General features: G+C 44.1%; 1 protein-coding gene across 1 annotated transcript in view; it reads left to right on the top strand.

The window, feature by feature from the left end:
• Positions 1 to 16420: 16420 nt before the first annotated feature.
• pkn1b (protein kinase N1b) overlaps positions 16421 to 17330 on the top strand; it is a 57824-nt gene continuing 56914 nt past the window's right edge. The window contains exon 1 of the mRNA XM_070543008.1: positions 16421 to 16833. Coding sequence (XP_070399109.1) covers positions 16813 to 16833 — 21 coding nt within the window. The 5' untranslated portion in view covers positions 16421 to 16812. The remainder of the gene's footprint in view (positions 16834 to 17330) is intronic.

Here is a 17330-nt window from a genome sequence, read left to right as displayed (position 1 = left end):
CCGCAGGGGTCACTGGAATAACGTCTAACTTGACAAAGGTAACGCGTTTGGAAATGACTGGAAATCAACGAATGAAATTCAGACGTTGCAAAAAGCCGGTTCACTTTTTTCCGTGGTTCATATGATGAAGAAAAGTCTTCGAGGGGTGAAGTCTGGCAGAAGATCAGTCCATCCCGATTCCCAGACAGAGCCATTGAAATTCCTCACAGGTCTTTTGGATTGTTCAGATCACAACATGCATCGGTCCCATCGGAGTCGTCGGAATCAGCTGGAAGGGGTTGACTCACGTCTTTGGAAACTAAAAGGATTTCTGCCAACATTCCCTGGACGAGGTCTACCTCGGTCAGCAGAAAGAATCGTGTGATAAGAGATGCACAAGAAGATAAATATACTTCTCGTTGCATCATGGGGCTGCTTGATTACGGAAACATTTTAAACATGTTGCGTCACATTTCTAATCGTTTGGAGCTCTTGTAGGAGCAGATATCTGGAGACGTTCAGCACACCAGAATCAGAATAAGCTTTATTACCAGCTCCAGCGACCCAGAGCATAGGAACTTGACTGCGAGTCAAGCTGCAGTCGGTAAATACAGAGTACTGCCTTCCTACAATATCCCCAGAACCAGATGGAAGGCATTTCTTTAACATTTTATTTTATTCAGCTAGCTAAAAACCTCAGTAAAATTCCCAAAATAATGCAAACAAATCTAAATGAGCAATATTTTATGTTAACATTTACAACAAAGGCCTCAGAGAAGGACTCCTGTGGCTTCGAGGAAATTCTGGTCCACCGTCCGGTGTCTGTCTGCTGCCGACCTCCACTCCCAACACTGTGGGTTGGTACTTCAGAGACCTCCTCCGTCCCACCGACACGGAGCAGAATTGATTGAGTTTCTAGACGTTTTTCTTGCTGAAGCTGTTGCAACTAATCTTATTCAGTTATAACTGGTGTCGAGTTTAATGAGCATGAGCTCATTTGTCCAGAAAACTAAAACCTCAAAAAGATTTTAATAGTAACAGAAATTAAAAGCATGTTAGACTAGGCTGTGTCGTGTCATCAGCATCACAGCTGTCTTTAACCCTGGAACCAGTCAGGCTGCCTGTTTAACGGCTGGAAGGTAGTCACAGTGCTGTTTAGGATCAGGGTGTGTACCACACGGACCACAGGAAGCTGAAGATACACGTGTCTCAGGGGATTACAAACACCATCATGGACCAGCTTGTTAAAGCTAGAGGCTGAAAGACCATCTCTTATTGGCTAAAGACTAAAAGACCGTCTCTTATTGGCTAAAGGCTGAAAGACCGTCTCTTATTGGCTAAAGGCTGAAAGACCATCTCTTATTGGCTAAAGGCTGAAAGACAGTCTCTTATTGGCTAAAGGCTGAAAGACCATCTCTTATTGGCTAAAGGCTGAAAGACCATCTCTTATTGGCTAAAGGCTAAAAGACCTTCTCTTATTGGCTAAAGGCTGAAAGACCATCTCTTATTGGCTAAAGGCTAAAAGACCGTCTCTTATTGGCTAAAGGCTGAAAGACCATCTCTTATTGGGTAAAGGCTGAAAGACCATCTCTTATTGGGTAAAGGCTAAAAGACCATCTCTTATTGGCTAAAGGCTAAAAGGCCATCTCTTATTGGCTAAAGGCTAAAAGACCATCTCTTACTGGCTAAAGGCTAAAAGACCATCTCTTATTGGCTAAAGGCTAAAAGACCATCTCTTATTGGCTAAAGGCTAAAAGGCCATCTCTTACTGGCTAAAGGCTAAAAGACCATCTCTTACTGGCTAAAGGCTAAAAGACCATCTCTTACTGGGTAAAGGCTAAAAGACCATCTCTTATTGGCTAAAGGCTAAAAGGCCATCTCTTATTGGCTAAAGGCTAAAAGGCCATCTCTTATTGGCTAAAGGCTAAAAGACCATCTCTTATTGGCTAAAGGCTAAAAGACCATCTCTTATTGGCTAAAGGCTAAAAGGCCATCTCTTATTGGCTAAAGGCTAAAAGGCCATCTCTTATTGGCTAAAGGCTAAAAGGCCATCTCTTATTGGCTAAAGGCTAAAAGACCATCTCTTATTGGCTAAAGGCTAAAAGGCCATCTCTTACTGGCTAAAGGCTAAAAGACCATCTCTTATTGGCTAAAGGCTAAAAGGCCATCTCTTACTGGCTAAAGGCTAAAAGACCATCTCTTATTGGGTAAAGGCTAAAAGTAAGTAAGTAAAAGTTTATTTGTATAGCGCCTTTCACAGATATAAATCACAAAGCACTTATTTCTTATTGGCTAAAGGCTGAAAGACCATCTCTTATTGGCTAAAGGCTAAAAGGCCATCTCTTATTGGCTAATGGCTAAAAGACCATCTCTTATTGGCTAAAGGCTAAAAGGCCATCTCTTATTGGCTAAAGGCTAAAAGGCCATCTCTTATTGGCTAATGGCTAAAAGGCCATCTCTTATTGGCTAAAGGCTAAAAGGCCATCTCTTACTGGCTAAAGGCTAAAAGACCATCTCTTATTGGCTAAAGGCTAAAAGGCCATCTCTTACTGGCTAAAGGCTAAAAGACCATCTCTTACTGGCTAAAGGCTAAAAGACCATCTCTTACTGGGTAAAGGCTAAAAGACCATCTCTTATTGGCTAAAGGCTAAAAGGCCATCTCTTATTGGCTAAAGGCTAAAAGGCCATCTCTTATTGGCTAAAGGCTAAAAGACCATCTCTTACTGGCTAAAGGCTAAAAGACCATCTCTTATTGGCTAAAGGCTAAAAGACCATCTCTTATTGGCTAAAGGCTAAAAGGCCATCTCTTATTGGCTAAAGGCTAAAAGGCCATCTCTTATTGGCTAAAGGCTAAAAGGCCATCTCTTATTGGCTAAAGGCTAAAAGACCATCTCTTATTGGCTAAAGGCTAAAAGGCCATCTCTTACTGGCTAAAGGCTAAAAGACCATCTCTTATTGGCTAAAGGCTAAAAGGCCATCTCTTACTGGCTAAAGGCTAAAAGACCATCTCTTATTGGGTAAAGGCTAAAAGACCATCTCTTATTGGCTAAAGGCTAAAAGGCCATCTCTTATTGGCTAAAGGCTAAAAGGCCATCTCTTATTGGCTAAAGGCTAAAAGGCCATCTCTTATTGGCTAAAGGCTAAAAGGCCATCTCTTATTGGCTAAAGGCTAAAAGGCCATCTCTTACTGGCTAAAGGCTAAAAGGCCATCTCTTACTGGCTAAAGGCTAAAAGACCATCTCTTATTGGGTAAAGGCTAAAAGACCATCTCTTATTGGCTAAAGGCTAAAAGGCCATCTCTTATTGGCTAAAGGCTAAAAGGCCATCTCTTATTGGCTAATGGCTAAAAGACCATCTCTTATTGGCTAAAGGCTAAAAGGCCATCTCTTATTGGCTAAAGGCTAAAAGGCCATCTCTTATTGGCTAAAGGCTAAAAGGCCATCTCTTATTGGCTAAAGGCTAAAAGACCATCTCTTATTGGGTAAAGGCTAAAAGGCCATCTCTTACTGGCTAAAGGCTAAAAGACCATCTCTTATTGGCTAAAGGCTAAAAGGCCATCTCTTATTGGCTAAAGGCTAAAAGACCATCTCTTATTGGCTAAAGGCTAAAAGGCCATCTCTTATTGGCTAAAGGCTAAAAGACCATCTCTTATTGGCTAAAGGCTAAAAGACCATCTCTTATTGGCTAAAGGCTAAAAGGCCATCTCTTATTGGCTAAAGGCTAAAAGGCCATCTCTTATTGGCTAAAGGCTAAAAGGCCATCTCTTATTGGCTAAAGGCTAAAAGACCATCTCTTATTGGCTAAAGGCTAAAAGGCCATCTCTTATTGGCTAAAGGCTAAAAGACCATCTCTTATTGGCTAAAGGCTAAAAGACCATCTCTTATTGGCTAAAGGCTAAAAGACCATCTCTTATTGGCTAAAGGCTAAAAGGCCATCTCTTATTGGCTAAAGGCTAAAAGACCATCTCTTATTGGGTAAAGGCTAAAAGGCCATCTCTTACTGGCTAAAGGCTAAAAGACCATCTCTTATTGGCTAAAGGCTAAAAGGCCATCTCTTATTGGCTAAAGGCTAAAAGACCATCTCTTATTGGCTAAAGGCTAAAAGGCCATCTCTTACTGGCTAAAGGCTAAAAGGCCATCTCTTACTGGCTAAAGGCTAAAAGGCCATCTCTTATTGGCTAAAGGCTAAAAGACCATCTCTTATTGGGTAAAGGCTAAAAGACCATCTCTTATTGGCTAAAGGCTAAAAGGCCATCTCTTACTGGCTAAAGGCTAAAAGACCATCTCTTATTGGGTAAAGGCTAAAAGACCATCTCTTATTGGCTAAAGGCTAAAAGACCATCTCTTATTGGCTAAAGGCTAAAAGGCCATCTCTTACTGGCTAAAGGCTAAAAGACCATCTCTTATTGGGTAAAGGCTAAAAGACCATCTCTTATTGGCTAAAGGCTAAAAGGCCATCTCTTATTGGCTAAAGGCTAAAAGGCCATCTCTTATTGGCTAAAGGCTAAAAGACCATATCTTGTTGGCTAAAGGCTAAAAGGCCATCTCTTACTGGCTAAAGGCTAAATCTTACTGGCTAAAGGCTAAAAGGCCATCTCTTATTGGGTAAAGGCTAAAAGACCATCTCTTATTGGCTAAAGGCTAAAAGACCATCTCTTATTGGGTAAAGGCTAAAAGACCATCTCTTATTGGCTAAAGGCTAGAAGACCATCTCTTATTGGCTAAAGGCTAAAAGGCCATCTCTTATTGGGTAAAGGCTAAAAGACCATCTCTTATTGGCTAAAGGCTAAAAGACCATCTCTTATTGGGTAAAGGCTAAAAGACCATCTCTTATTGGCTAAAGGCTAAAAGACCATCTCTTATTGGCTAAAGGCTGAAAGACCATCTCTTATTGGCTAAAGGCTGAAAGACCATCTCCCATCAGCTTGATGCCCCTGTGTCTACAGCCGGACACGTTATTTAGAAGTTCAAAGGTCCTCTGGCCTTTAGACTACAGTCCTGGATTTTGCGCTTGAGAAGAAAACTGAGCTTCCAAGAAGGTCAGAGGTCAACTTCAAGGTCAAGGTACAACAGTGTCAGATATGAGTCAAAGTGGACCTGGGAGAATGTTTTCTTTCTTTTTTTTTTTACTCGGGAGACAAGCCTAGAGGTGTTTGGTGAATCCCATCAGCTCCATGGTCACAGACACAAATGTGAAGCAAGGAGAAGAACTCTGTATAGCATGGAGGTGGTTCAGTTCTGGTTCTGCGTTGCTGCTTCTGGACCAGGAAATCTTGAATCTGTTAGGAAAACTCAAGACTTTTAAGACCTTCTGGAGCTAAATTTGCTGCTCAGAGTCAGAAACATTGGTCATGGGGCCTCCAGCAGGATCCTCGACTAGTCTGAAGTGGTCTCCTAACAGACGGGATGTAGGTTTGTTGAACATCTGGAGAAGGAGCCCCCTCAGACATTAGTTTGTGTTTTAAAAGAAAGGTGATGGTAGCAGAGGAGTTAAGTGCCTGCTCTTTAACCACAGGGTTGCAGGTTCAAACCCCGCTCAGTTTGTCACAGTTGTTGTGCCCTTGAGCAAGATACTTCACCCTCCCTCTTCTGTCAGAGCTGCTGTGGCTATGGTGTAGCTCATCACCACCAGCGGGGATGTGTGGGTGAATGACTGGTGTGCTGTAAAGCGCCCTGGGGGGCCGTAGAACCCTAGAAAGGCCCTTCACCATCTCACTGAACCACAAACCAAGTGTCTGATTTGCATGTGTTGATTTTCAGTTAAATATATGGTGAAAGAAAACAAACAACAACAATTTTATCTCTCTGTAAGTGGACCCCCCCCCACCACCACCACCACCCATCAGACCACATGAATCCATCCAAGCACAAGTCAACCAACCCCACCTCCTGTCCTTTAGTCCGCCCGCTCCTGCTCCCCAAAGCCCTCAGGTGTTGTTTCCTTAGTTTGGGTTATTGATGCTGATTATTGAATCACTCCAGATGGAAAGGACACGTCGGTCTGTCCTAGTTTGTTTTTAATCTGTGATCTTTGAGTTTTGTCCTGTTTGTTGGTCTGGTGTTCTGTATTGTTTACTGATGTCTTATCAAATATTAGGTTTATTTGATCGAGTATTTTTTGACTCTGATGAAAGAAGAAACGGTCGTGCTGCCTGCTCTAAAACGTGTTTCTGTGCTGCTTTGTACGTCCGGTTTACGGTGCTCTTCAGTTCCTTACGACCCTTTTTTATTTGTCTTTTTTTTTTTTTTTTTTTGGATCACACGTTTCCCTTTTGTCAAAGTTCTCCTTCCTGGCCCTTTGTGTACCGCCCCTTCTGTTTGATGCATGCATCGCTTCTGGATGCTCCAAATGATCTGCACTGTCTCACAGGAGATGAGAAAAGCTCTGAGGCGGATGAAGACCACAAGTGGCAAACACGCTCACGGGAAGACAACCGGAACCAGAACCACTCCGCCGCAGCTCCGATAGCCAATGGCCATTATTTGGCGTTGGTTCCAGGCAACCGCAGACCCATTGATCCGACTCTAGCAGAGCATTTTGCCATGTTTGCAGCTCCTCCACTTTTGGCTCAAGGCCGCGCTGAGCTGAGTGCTGCTGGAGATCAGCTGAGGAGGATGGAGCAGCATCAGGACCAGCTGAGAGAGATGCAGCATCGTCAGGAGCAGGAGAGGCAGAAGAGGCAGTGGCTGGAGGAGGAGCGCCTCAGGCTGGAGCAGCAGAAGCAGCTGGAGAAGCAGCGCCGGGAGCTCCTCCAGCTGCAGCTGCAGCAACAGCAGCAAGAGCACCGCCACCGCAGGCAGGTCCTTCAGTGGCAGCTGGAGCTGGAGCATCAGTACCGCATGCAGCAGAAACAGATCCAACAGCAGCAGCAGTTACGGAGGAGCCCCACCGGAGTGATGCTTTCCCCGTCCTCTGGACTCTGCACCATTTATGAAGCCATGGAGACCAGCGATGAGGAGGACGAGGCCAGAGGAGATCCCAGTAGAAATAAGGAGGGGGGACGCCCGCGATTCTTGACCTCCCAGACCGTCACACAGGATTCCCAGAGGCAGCTACGCCCCGTTCCTCCGCAGGAGCTGGAATGGAACAAGAAGGTGGACATGGTCCAGCAGCTCATCAACCAAACCGTGATGTTGTCTGGTGAAGGAGGCTGCCCCCCTCTCCTGCTCCTCCCTGTGGGAACGGGGGGCACCTTAAGCCCCTTGGAGAGCAGCATGTGGCCCAACCTGCCCCCCCAGTTCAGCCCCCCCACAGCTACAGTCACCTCAGTGAGCAGCTACTCCCCCGACAGCCAGGGCAGCTCTCCGTCAGGGGACTGGACGGTGGTGGAGGTGGAGACCCAGCACTGACTCTGCCCTAGAAGACGTACCGGTTTACTTTCCCAGATGTCCGTCTGTCATCGTGTTTAACGTTCTTCACACAAACCGGTTTTATACCAGAAATGTTGCGCTAAAAGAAAAACGTCCACTCGTCTTCAGTGTTGCAGTTTTACACGTCAGATCGGGTCTTTGTCAGGTTCTGAACTTCATCAGCAGAGCCCTGGTCCTTACTGCAGCTGTCAGACAGAGGAACTCACAGAGAAGACTTTGGTGACTCAAGGAACCCAAACCATCGGCCCTCCACCACCGTGCTGACAGTTAGGTTTAGATGAATTGTTGTCTCCAAATGTGGGGTGGTGCATTGTGGGAAAACACCTCAACTGTGGTCTCGTCTGTCCAAAGGACTTCGTCTTGTGGTTCATTTAGAAGAAACTTTACAATCCTAACTCCAGCTTCTTTTTACAGAGAAGAGTCGTTCTCATTCAGCCTTTCCACACTGATCCAGCATTTTATCCTGAAGTTAAACTTTTAACCTGCTGACTGGGACCTGTAGAGTCCGGCTTCTCGAGTTTTTTCTGACCATGAGACAAACACACTGGAACATTCAGCACTCGGAAGACCGATCAACATCTTAAAGGAGACACATGATGCAAAACTCACCTTTTGCATCGTTTTGAGTTATTACATGGGTCTGTAAGACCATTACAAACACTCCAAACATGAAGACCACCCACTATGTCAGTGGTTGGTTTTAGGAAACACGCCTAAAACCAGCTGTTTTTAAACGTATTTTGTGATGTCACAAATGGGAAAATTAGAATAGAATCATTTCTCGTGTGCAAGCAAAAGCTGTTGCTGCCGGGGGAGCAGCATCTCTTCTCTGAGCCTCTCCCAAATGTCGGAGCTTCTCAGCTTACAGCAGCCTGAAAAGGAGATGGGTGGGCGTGGCCAGCAACAGCTGTTTTTTTAAGTGACAGAGCCCTGAAATGGCTCATTCTGGAAGGTGTTGAAAATGTCAAGAATAACACCGCTGCAGTCGCTTTATGTGCGAGGGATTTAGTGCAAAGAGCTTCATAAGCATGTTTTAAGTCAGCTGTAGAGTCAAAAATACGTAAAAGTAAAACTGAACAGGGTGGGGTCTCATCTGTAACCCTCACATGCTTCACTAACACTGCCCTCACAGCATGTTTCCTTTACTAGCACTTCTCAAGGTGTCTTACTATGAAATGCACTGTGACACTCCATGTTGTGGGAGATAACAAATATTATCCCTCTCAGTTGAGGGGCTGAGCTATGACAAATTGCACTTAATTATTTCTTTTGTGGACTTCTGCAGGTAAGTGATGGTTCGGTTAGATTAGTGGACTCTGGTCCTGTGATCCTCATTTTTTCTGGTCAGTGCACCACGTTCATGTGACTTCACTGGACAGTCGGGGTTTTCAAGGACTTAATGGAGCTGTCAGTCACGGAGGAAAGAGGAGAAAGGAGCTCCTTGTTCTCCTGCGAGGAAAGGCTTCGCCTGGCTCTCTCATTCCACAGTTGTGGCCTCATTTCCTGGGTTGGTCAGTGTTCAGGGAGTCTCCGCGGTTACAGATGATGTCATGGTGGCACAGAGAAGAGGATGTTGTGGTGACACACTGTGCCCAGTCTGTATGGAGCGGTGGGGGTTGGGAGGTGGTTGGACTCACAAAGATTCTGGTTATGTCACAGATTTGTGAAGCGTTTCACATAAATGTTCCTTAGCTGTCTTATTCTGTTATCTGTGCAATAACACAAGTATATTTTTACACCCAAAGATGGTGGTGAAACTTTAATTTTATGTGTACTTTTATACTTTATATAAATATTAGACAAAAGCACCTGTTATCTCTTTGTGTCTGCATGAGGTGGCAATGTGAGCCTAGCATAAGTGATGAAGTGCTGCCACCTGGTGGTCATATCTGTGTGTGTCCATCCTGAAGAACAACCGCAACAGAAAATATTTAAACACAATATTTAGATTTTTAATCACCCAGCAAAACTAAGTGAGATATTTATGTATGTAGACATAAATTATGCTATATCACACATCTCCATGTGCCTGGAACTGAAATCCAGCATGAACATATTTTATTTGAAGATGTTTGGTTGATGTACGCTGACCGTTTTATCTTAAATAGCTTAGATTTGACCTTCATCTTATGTTATTTTTCCTTTACATTTTCAATGCATTGGAGCCATTATTTTAACACACTATTTCTACCTCCTTATTCGTTTAACAGCAGAAAATAGAAATGTGCAGAAAATATTTGTGAAACGCTCTTCAGACCAGCAGAACCTGGTTCAAACTCCATCGAGTTGGTGAAAGAGTCGCAGGTAAAAAAAACACTAAACTACAGCCAAGCTACTGGAACTAAATAATTATAATACTAGAAGCTTAGCTGTGACTCTGACTCAATGCTAACGCTAGCTACAGCTAAGCTACAGCATAAACACTCGCTTGGCTAGTCCGAGTCCACGGCTACAAGCCCTGCTGAGACCACAATGCTTTTATAACCTACAGCCACAGGCTGTTGCCGCTTACACAGGACCTGGTCACGCTGCATGGGACGTTTCACTCATTGGTCAGACAGATTCCAAACCGCTGTTGTGAATTTGTGTAGACTATGTTTGAGCTGAAGAGGGCGCTGGACTGAAGGTTTCAGGCTGAATTTTAAAGAGCAAGTCACCCCTTACAAGAAGCGTACTTCACTCCCACTTCATGTTTGAAAAATGCAACAAATGCTGTTGCCTAGCAGACTGAGAGGGTGGAGCCTCTACAAATACTCACACTCACGACATTGTGACATCATAATCTACCAGTTTACATCATAGCATACCTCTTAGCCAATGGCGATGTCAGATTTAAATTCAAATGCAGTGCAGAGTTTTTACCTGACAATGGTACAACACTGACAGTTTCAGGTACAAATTTTAAATTTTAACTAAAATGCACTAAAGTGCAAAACTATTGACTACACGTGTCTGCAGCACGATTAGACACGCATTTATATAGTTTATCAGAAAAAAATAGTTTATTTGGGGGTGACTTGCTCTTTAAGTTTTTAAGGAAAATGCACCAAAATGCAAAAATAACAACTACACATGTCTACAACGCTATAATACACTTACTTACAAATTATCAGCAAAAAAAAAGCTGATTTTGGTGTGACTTGCTCTTTAATATCTTGACCACTAATTTGCACACGGGCCAATAAGTGTGAATTTCTTGACATGAACCCAGTCTACAGATTCTCTCCAATATTGTTTATGTGTATTTTTGCTAGTGATCAGTGGTGCTCTGGAGAATCTCACTAATACCCTCCAGGCAGACTCCTGCCAGTATGGGGACTTACAGGTGCGTAAGTGTAAAATAAGATTTCTGCAGTGAAATAACCATAAAACAGTCTAACATCTCGATCACGTTGGGACGAAGGTTATACTGAAACAGATTTCATTCTCAATGGAATCAGGGGTTTTCAGTTTTTCTCCTTGAAAATAAAGAAACAAGGGATGTAGACTATATTTCCCATCAGTGAGTGTGAGGTTACCGTGTCTCCTGTGAGCTAACGCTGCAGCGCCAGCATTTGTATTTCAACTCTGGCCAGCAAAAAGCTCCAGAGTTGTTGAAAAAACCAAAGCCTGTAATAGCTACCCAATAGTTATTTCTTGTACCCCCCCCCCCCCCCAAGAAGCCATGGCATCTTTTGTTTTACTCTAATATCAGGTAAAGAAGGCTAGAGGCTAATGTTGTGCTAACAATGCTAACGGTGAATTAGAAGCATCGCCTCTAAAAATATCTCAAGCTACTTTTTTAATGACCAACAACTTGATATTACGGTGAAATGTATGTGAAATTAATAACGAGTCAATCGTTGCATTTTACTTCCTTAAATTAGTTTTTCAGAACTATAACAGCAAGCTAGCACCGAGACGGTACACAACCACACTTCCTCTATGCCTCAGGCATGTTACCGTAATAAGTGTAGTAATTGCTCCCTACTGTTAAACACTCAAGAGTTCTACCACCAGATACAACAATGGATGTTTCTCATTGTCAAGGCTCCTGGCCTCACGGCTTTGGCGGCGGTCACGTGAAGTCTTGTGGCACGGGAGATAACGTTACATTTCATATGTATAAGTTTCAATATGAATATATTACCTTTTACTTTGTAAATTGTGTTTATATTAGTTAAATTAAATATGTAAGCGAGTTACTACCTGTTAGCCACCGAAGCTCCAACTACTAAGCAACTAACCAAACATAGCTAACTGCTTTGGATATAAAAAAATAAAACATTTTAGATATCAGCCCTATAGCAACAATTAGTTGACTTTCATTTAAACTTGAAACTTGCCCCCGAAGTAGCTGCCGGCTTCTGATCCACCATCCTTTTGAAAACACTGCGGTGTATTCTGGGAAACCTTTGACCAAGGCAAGGCTACAAGACACCTCCCGTGTATCCTTACTCAGCTAGCTTAACGGCTAACAAACAGAGAACACACGCTGCGGTAGCACATGAACATTAGAACACGCCTTGGTGGTTCCTGATGATGTATCTCCTAGGCAACCGGGGCGGGACCAAGACATCATGGCGAGGTTCCTAGGCATTGAAAAACACCCTATGCGTTTATTTACTTAGCAACTTATTGTGTATGACTCATCTTATCTAGTCTTCTGGTGCTGATCCGTAACTGGCAACAGCCATGAAACACAAAACAGGAGGGAGTGACTGCAGTTAACAAATTTGACCACAGGATGTAATTTTTACTTAATTCCTACAGAATGCACCTTTAATTTAACAAAAAGCATTTTTTTTACACACCGTCATTCCCAACTCTCTGGAACAAGCCTTTAATCCTCATTAACGTTACGTGGGATCCTGTAAATGAGTCCTGTTACGTTTTTTAAGCTTGGATTCTCGAAGACTTTCACGATATGTGGAACAAAAGGATGGAGATTTTAAAAATGGCTCCTTGTTTTGTTTGAGATCACTTCTTACTTGTAAATAAAGATTCATATCAGTCGAACGCATCACAAATCTTTAAAATGACCTACTGGATTCATCTCCACTGGAAAAATGCACTTTTTAAAATTGACCAAAACCTAAAATTTGATGTGTTTACTTTTCTAAATTATTTATTCTGCGGATGAATTATGCATGTCATATCAGATTATGTTTGTGTGAAGAGTATCATCCTGCTGTTGCTATATTTGATATGAAGAGTTTGTGCTCTTGTATGACCATGCACCTGTAACGCACGCAGACACGAGGAACCCGGCTGTATCTACAGCTCCTTTGCACTGAGACCTGTCTGGACCTTTACGATCAAACGTCATGTTTTCTTGTGTAATATGACTGTTTATGGGGTTTTGTGGTAGATGTGTGTGGTGTTGTAGCTGTGCTTCCACTGTTTATCAGCAGAATTATGCATACAGCTGTTATTAAAACATTTTTGGGGAATTTGTTGCAGATGCTTGTGGTTTTATGCTCAGCAGAGACTCAGCAGAGTGGCCACACACAGGTGGGCTTGGACTTTAATAGAATTTGGACTAAGTTAATCTAATTGTTGTTTTTTTCCAGGGTGGAAAGATTATGAGACACCCACCTTCAGTGTTTTTTAAATGTTGGTCAAAACATCTGGTGAAGTGGCACCTTGACAGATGTTTTTGTCACCACCGTCAAGCTTCTGAACCACTCCTCTTTGCAAAATTGATAGTTGACTTAGCTTTTAATCCTTGTGCTCTCGCCTGGAGTCACACTGAAATCCCAACTGGGTCTGAGTTTCACCCACCTTGCTGATGATCTCAGGAGAACTTAGAGGTAGTCCATCCACTCTGAAAGTGGATGGAAGAAGGGTCGCATCATGATGCTACCACCGCCATGCTTGACAGCTGGCTCTGGGATCTTTGGTCTGAAAGACTCAGCTAACGTCATTTTCCTCACCCATGGGGACATCTGCAGATTTCAGTCAAGCTTGTGGCTACGCAGTAGTTTGCCATCACCAGCAGAGTGAGTGAGTGAGTGAGTGAGTGAGTGAGTAGAAAGCGTTTTATGAATCTAATCCATGATCATTATCTGTGCCTGATGATTGCTTCGCTGGGTCTGGGTTGGTCCTGAGCACAAAAAAAACATCCTCCTGATCACTAATGAGGAGTTAATGAAACTCCGTCTCATCAGGTCGGACGTCCTAGAACCTTCAGTACCATTTAATTAAAGCTTTAGGTGAAGCGATGTCGAATCATCATCAACCAGGTGACTGAAGTCTGGACACACGTGGGTGTTCCAACAGGACAAGGAGACCCCGAACATACGTCCAAGGTCTGGTTTCTGATCTGGAATGGCTTTCCCAGCATTCTGGTTCAAACTTTCGAAGAGAGGCTGAGCAGAAGATCGACCGATTTAAAGAAACGCCACCAGGAAAAGGAGACAGATGTCTGCAGAAGCTTGTAGTCAAGGTACAGCCTTTGTCCTTGTGATGGACCGGACACCTGTCCAGGTTGTCCCCCTGGAGTCAGACAGTGAGTGAGTTATACATGATCCTGCTGCTGTTCGTTGAAACATCGGTTGTAATTTTATCAAATAGTAAAAAGGAAGAGTTTTCTCTGATGATTCTGAGAACTTTTAATTTTAACGTGAGCATTAAACGACGCAGCAGCCAACTGCAAAATGGTCAGATGGAGGAAAGGGCGCTGAGAGTTTGAGGAACCGCAGAAGGCCAGAGGATCTTTTGTTCGTCAACAAGAAGAGGAGATGTTTGAATTCGTGTTCAGGTAAAGATCAGAAGTGGATGTTTATATTTCATCATCCAGGATGTCCAAAAGATTCTAGGAATGTGCTGGTGAAGGTTCTCAGTCATCCAGGTCATGGTAATCCAAAAGGGTTCAAATGAAGGCAACTGGACTCCTTTGGTTTCTGGAAGACATTTGGGTTCTCATCCGAGGAGCTTTGTCATCTCCGAAGAATCAGAATTGACAAATTTCCTCGGATGAGAAGCGAAACGTCTTCCAGAAACCAAAGAAGTCCAGTTGCGTTCATTTGAACCCTTTTGGATTCCAGGAACCTGGAGGGAACAAAGTGGTGCCAGCCTAAACGGCTCCTGTGATGGTTCACCCCTCAGTCTTCACAGCATCATAAGTGAGGGGTTGCTTTCTAAAATCTTTATTCACCACCACAACGTGTCGTCACAAACGGCCATTAACCCACTTCTGGATTAGTACCTTCATCAGAAACCATCAGGTGTTTTTTGTAGAGCAAAGCTGCCCTCCCGGTGGAGGGTAACTCTGAAGTGCCTTTTTTTCCCTCCACCTGAACCAATCCTCATGTAACCCTCTGACCTCTGTTAAGGTAGCGCAACTCAGGGCTGTGAATGACCACAGTCACCAGTTCTTGTCATGTGTCTTGCCCATGTATGTCTGATCTCTGAATTGTGTGTACTGAAACTGTAATCTCCCTCTGGGATTAATAAAGTATCGTTGAATTGAATTGAATTGGAAGTATCTTGAGGTCTTGTTCACGAGCAAGGGAAAATTGGAGCGTGAGATCGATTTACCGGTGATCTATGTTCCTACCCCCACCTATGGTAACGAGCTTTGAGACTGTGATCGAAAGAAAAAGATCATGAATGCAAGCGGCCGAAATTTGCTGTCTCTGCACAGCGACTGGGCTCTCCCTCACAGATAGGGTGAGAAGATCGGTCATCCGAGAGGGGCTCGGAACAGGCCTGCCGCTCCTCCACGTCGAGAGGAGCCAGTCGGGGTGACTTGAGCATCTGGTCAGGACGCTTCTCTGGTGAGGTTATCCGGGCATGTCCAACCAGGAGGAGACCCAAGGGAAGACCCAGGACACGCTGGACGGACCATGTTTCTCAGCTGACCAGGAAACCCCTTGGGATTCCTCTGGAGGAGTTGGCCCATGCAGCTGGGGAGAGGAGAGTCTGGGCCTGCTGCTCCCGTGACCCGACTCCACATAAGCTGCAGAAAATGGATGGATGGATTTTTTGTTAACCGTCATAGAGGGGACCTGGCCTGCTGGGAAACACAGATCTGCAACAGCTTAGATCCTTCAGCGATTTCTGTAATAAAACATCTCCTTGTTATCCAGCCTGGATGTTCAGACAAAGCAGAAGGTTTTCTGATCAACAGGTTGCAGCAGGAGGGCGCGCGGCTGCCGCAGTGAGAATGTCCAGCTGCATCAAGCTGCAGGAGGAAACATAAGACCTCAACAAGAAGGCTTCAAAATAAAAGCTCTAGGGGCCTACATGTTTTTTTTTAATTAGCCCACACGTTGTCTCTGATTGTTTAGCATTTTAAATGCTGTCTTTATTTTGCAAACTTACCAGAGTTTACTGCAGAAGCAGATTCTGACATTTTAAGTGAGATTTTGCAAAAAGCTCTTTTGGTGTGTTCCATTTTTATTTGTAAGCAAGATTTTTTTAGTTTTAACATGAACAAAATAAAGTCAAATTACTTCCAGAGATGGAATTGTTTCACTGAAAATGTTGTCACTCACTCACTCACTCACTCACTCACTCACTCACTCATTTTCTGAAGCACCTATTCCTCAGCAGGGTCATGGGTAGCTGGAAGCACGGGACACCCTGGACGTCTCTGGTCCATCACAGGGACACAGAGAGACACCCACCTAACACCCAGGAACAATTTAGCCTCCAGTTAACTTGACATGCATGCTTTTGGTGGGAAGAGACCGGAATACCAGGAGGAAACCTCTGCAGGTGTGGGGAGAACGCTGCTGGGTTTTGAACTTGCAACCTTCTCTCTGTGAGGCAACAGCTGCTGTCCATGCTTCCAGATAAATAGAGTTCTGTGTAAATGACAGTGTCATCATTTAAACGGTGTGGTAATGTAGCGAAGGGGTTAACAGAGATGGTTTTGTTAGACGTTGGTTGGTTTGAGCAGGAAGCGTTGCTCTTGGCCTGAGACTTTCCGTGAGCATGAAAAGAGTCACATAAACAGCTGAACTTTAAAACCTTCCTACAAAAACCCACTTTAAAAATTCCCATATACACTGCTTTTATTGTGAAGGCCGTAACCGGAAGTAGTGGTTTGCGTTCTACGCGTGACTCTCGTGTTCCTCCGCTGCTCGCCTCGCTCCTTCGCAGCATCCCTGAGCTGGAGCTCTCCTCCACACGGAGAACATGGCCTCGGTGTCCCGCAGCGAGTCCCGGTGAATCCCGGCCGGCTCCCGGTTCTCCGTCCGGTCCTCATGAGAAGAGAGGCGCGCCAGGACCCGCACCCCCTCCGCTCCTCCCTCTCCGCGCGGTGCGTGATGCAGACCCCAGTCCAAGAGTTGTCGTCCGGCCGCCTGCAGGTGATGGAGCCCCGGTGTCCTCTGTCGCGCCTCCTGACTTCCTGATTTATGGAGTCGGTGGAAACGTCTACTGCTGCTTTTATTTGTGTAAACTGTTTTAAATACAACACCGGAAGTAAGCTGGAAGTTCTAAAATGACCCCACGGCGATGACGAGGTGTCACGATGGCCAATAACGAGTTTCAGGTCAGTTTAACCAACTTTTGTCTCATACTGTGAGTGTGTGAAGTAACCTGTGGAGCAGAGGCGTGGTTAGGATTTGTAAACGTCGGGGGCTCAGCCCAGCCTAGAAACCTGTGGAGTGTATGCCGTTGAGCACCGGGACACCTATGGGGTGCCGGTTCTAAAGTCATTAAATATTAGATGTTTTTTCTACGAAATGTGAATTATTCTAATAATTCTTTTCAAGTTAAATGAAAGTTTAGTGTTTAAACGTTTACAAGGTAAACCCAGATGACAACTTTAGAGTAAAAATTTTAAAGCAACACTTAATGTGAAGATTTATAGGAATTTAAACACGTTTTAAAGTAACTATTTAGTTCAGCTGTGGTTTCAGACTGCTGTAAAACAGAAGTAGCTAAATAAAAGCGGGATGAAGAGATCCCTACGTGAGTGTTTTTATTGTGTGACTTCATCAAACCAAGGATCTGGTCCATGTTATAAATAAATCATCTTTGGTTTCA

Source organism: Nothobranchius furzeri, chromosome 12 (genome assembly GCF_043380555.1).
Source record: "Nothobranchius furzeri strain GRZ-AD chromosome 12, NfurGRZ-RIMD1, whole genome shotgun sequence".
Taxonomy (NCBI): Eukaryota; Metazoa; Chordata; class Actinopteri; order Cyprinodontiformes; family Nothobranchiidae; genus Nothobranchius; species Nothobranchius furzeri.
Note: the sequence above shows the minus strand (reverse complement) of the source record. Positions and strands in the feature narration are given on the sequence as shown.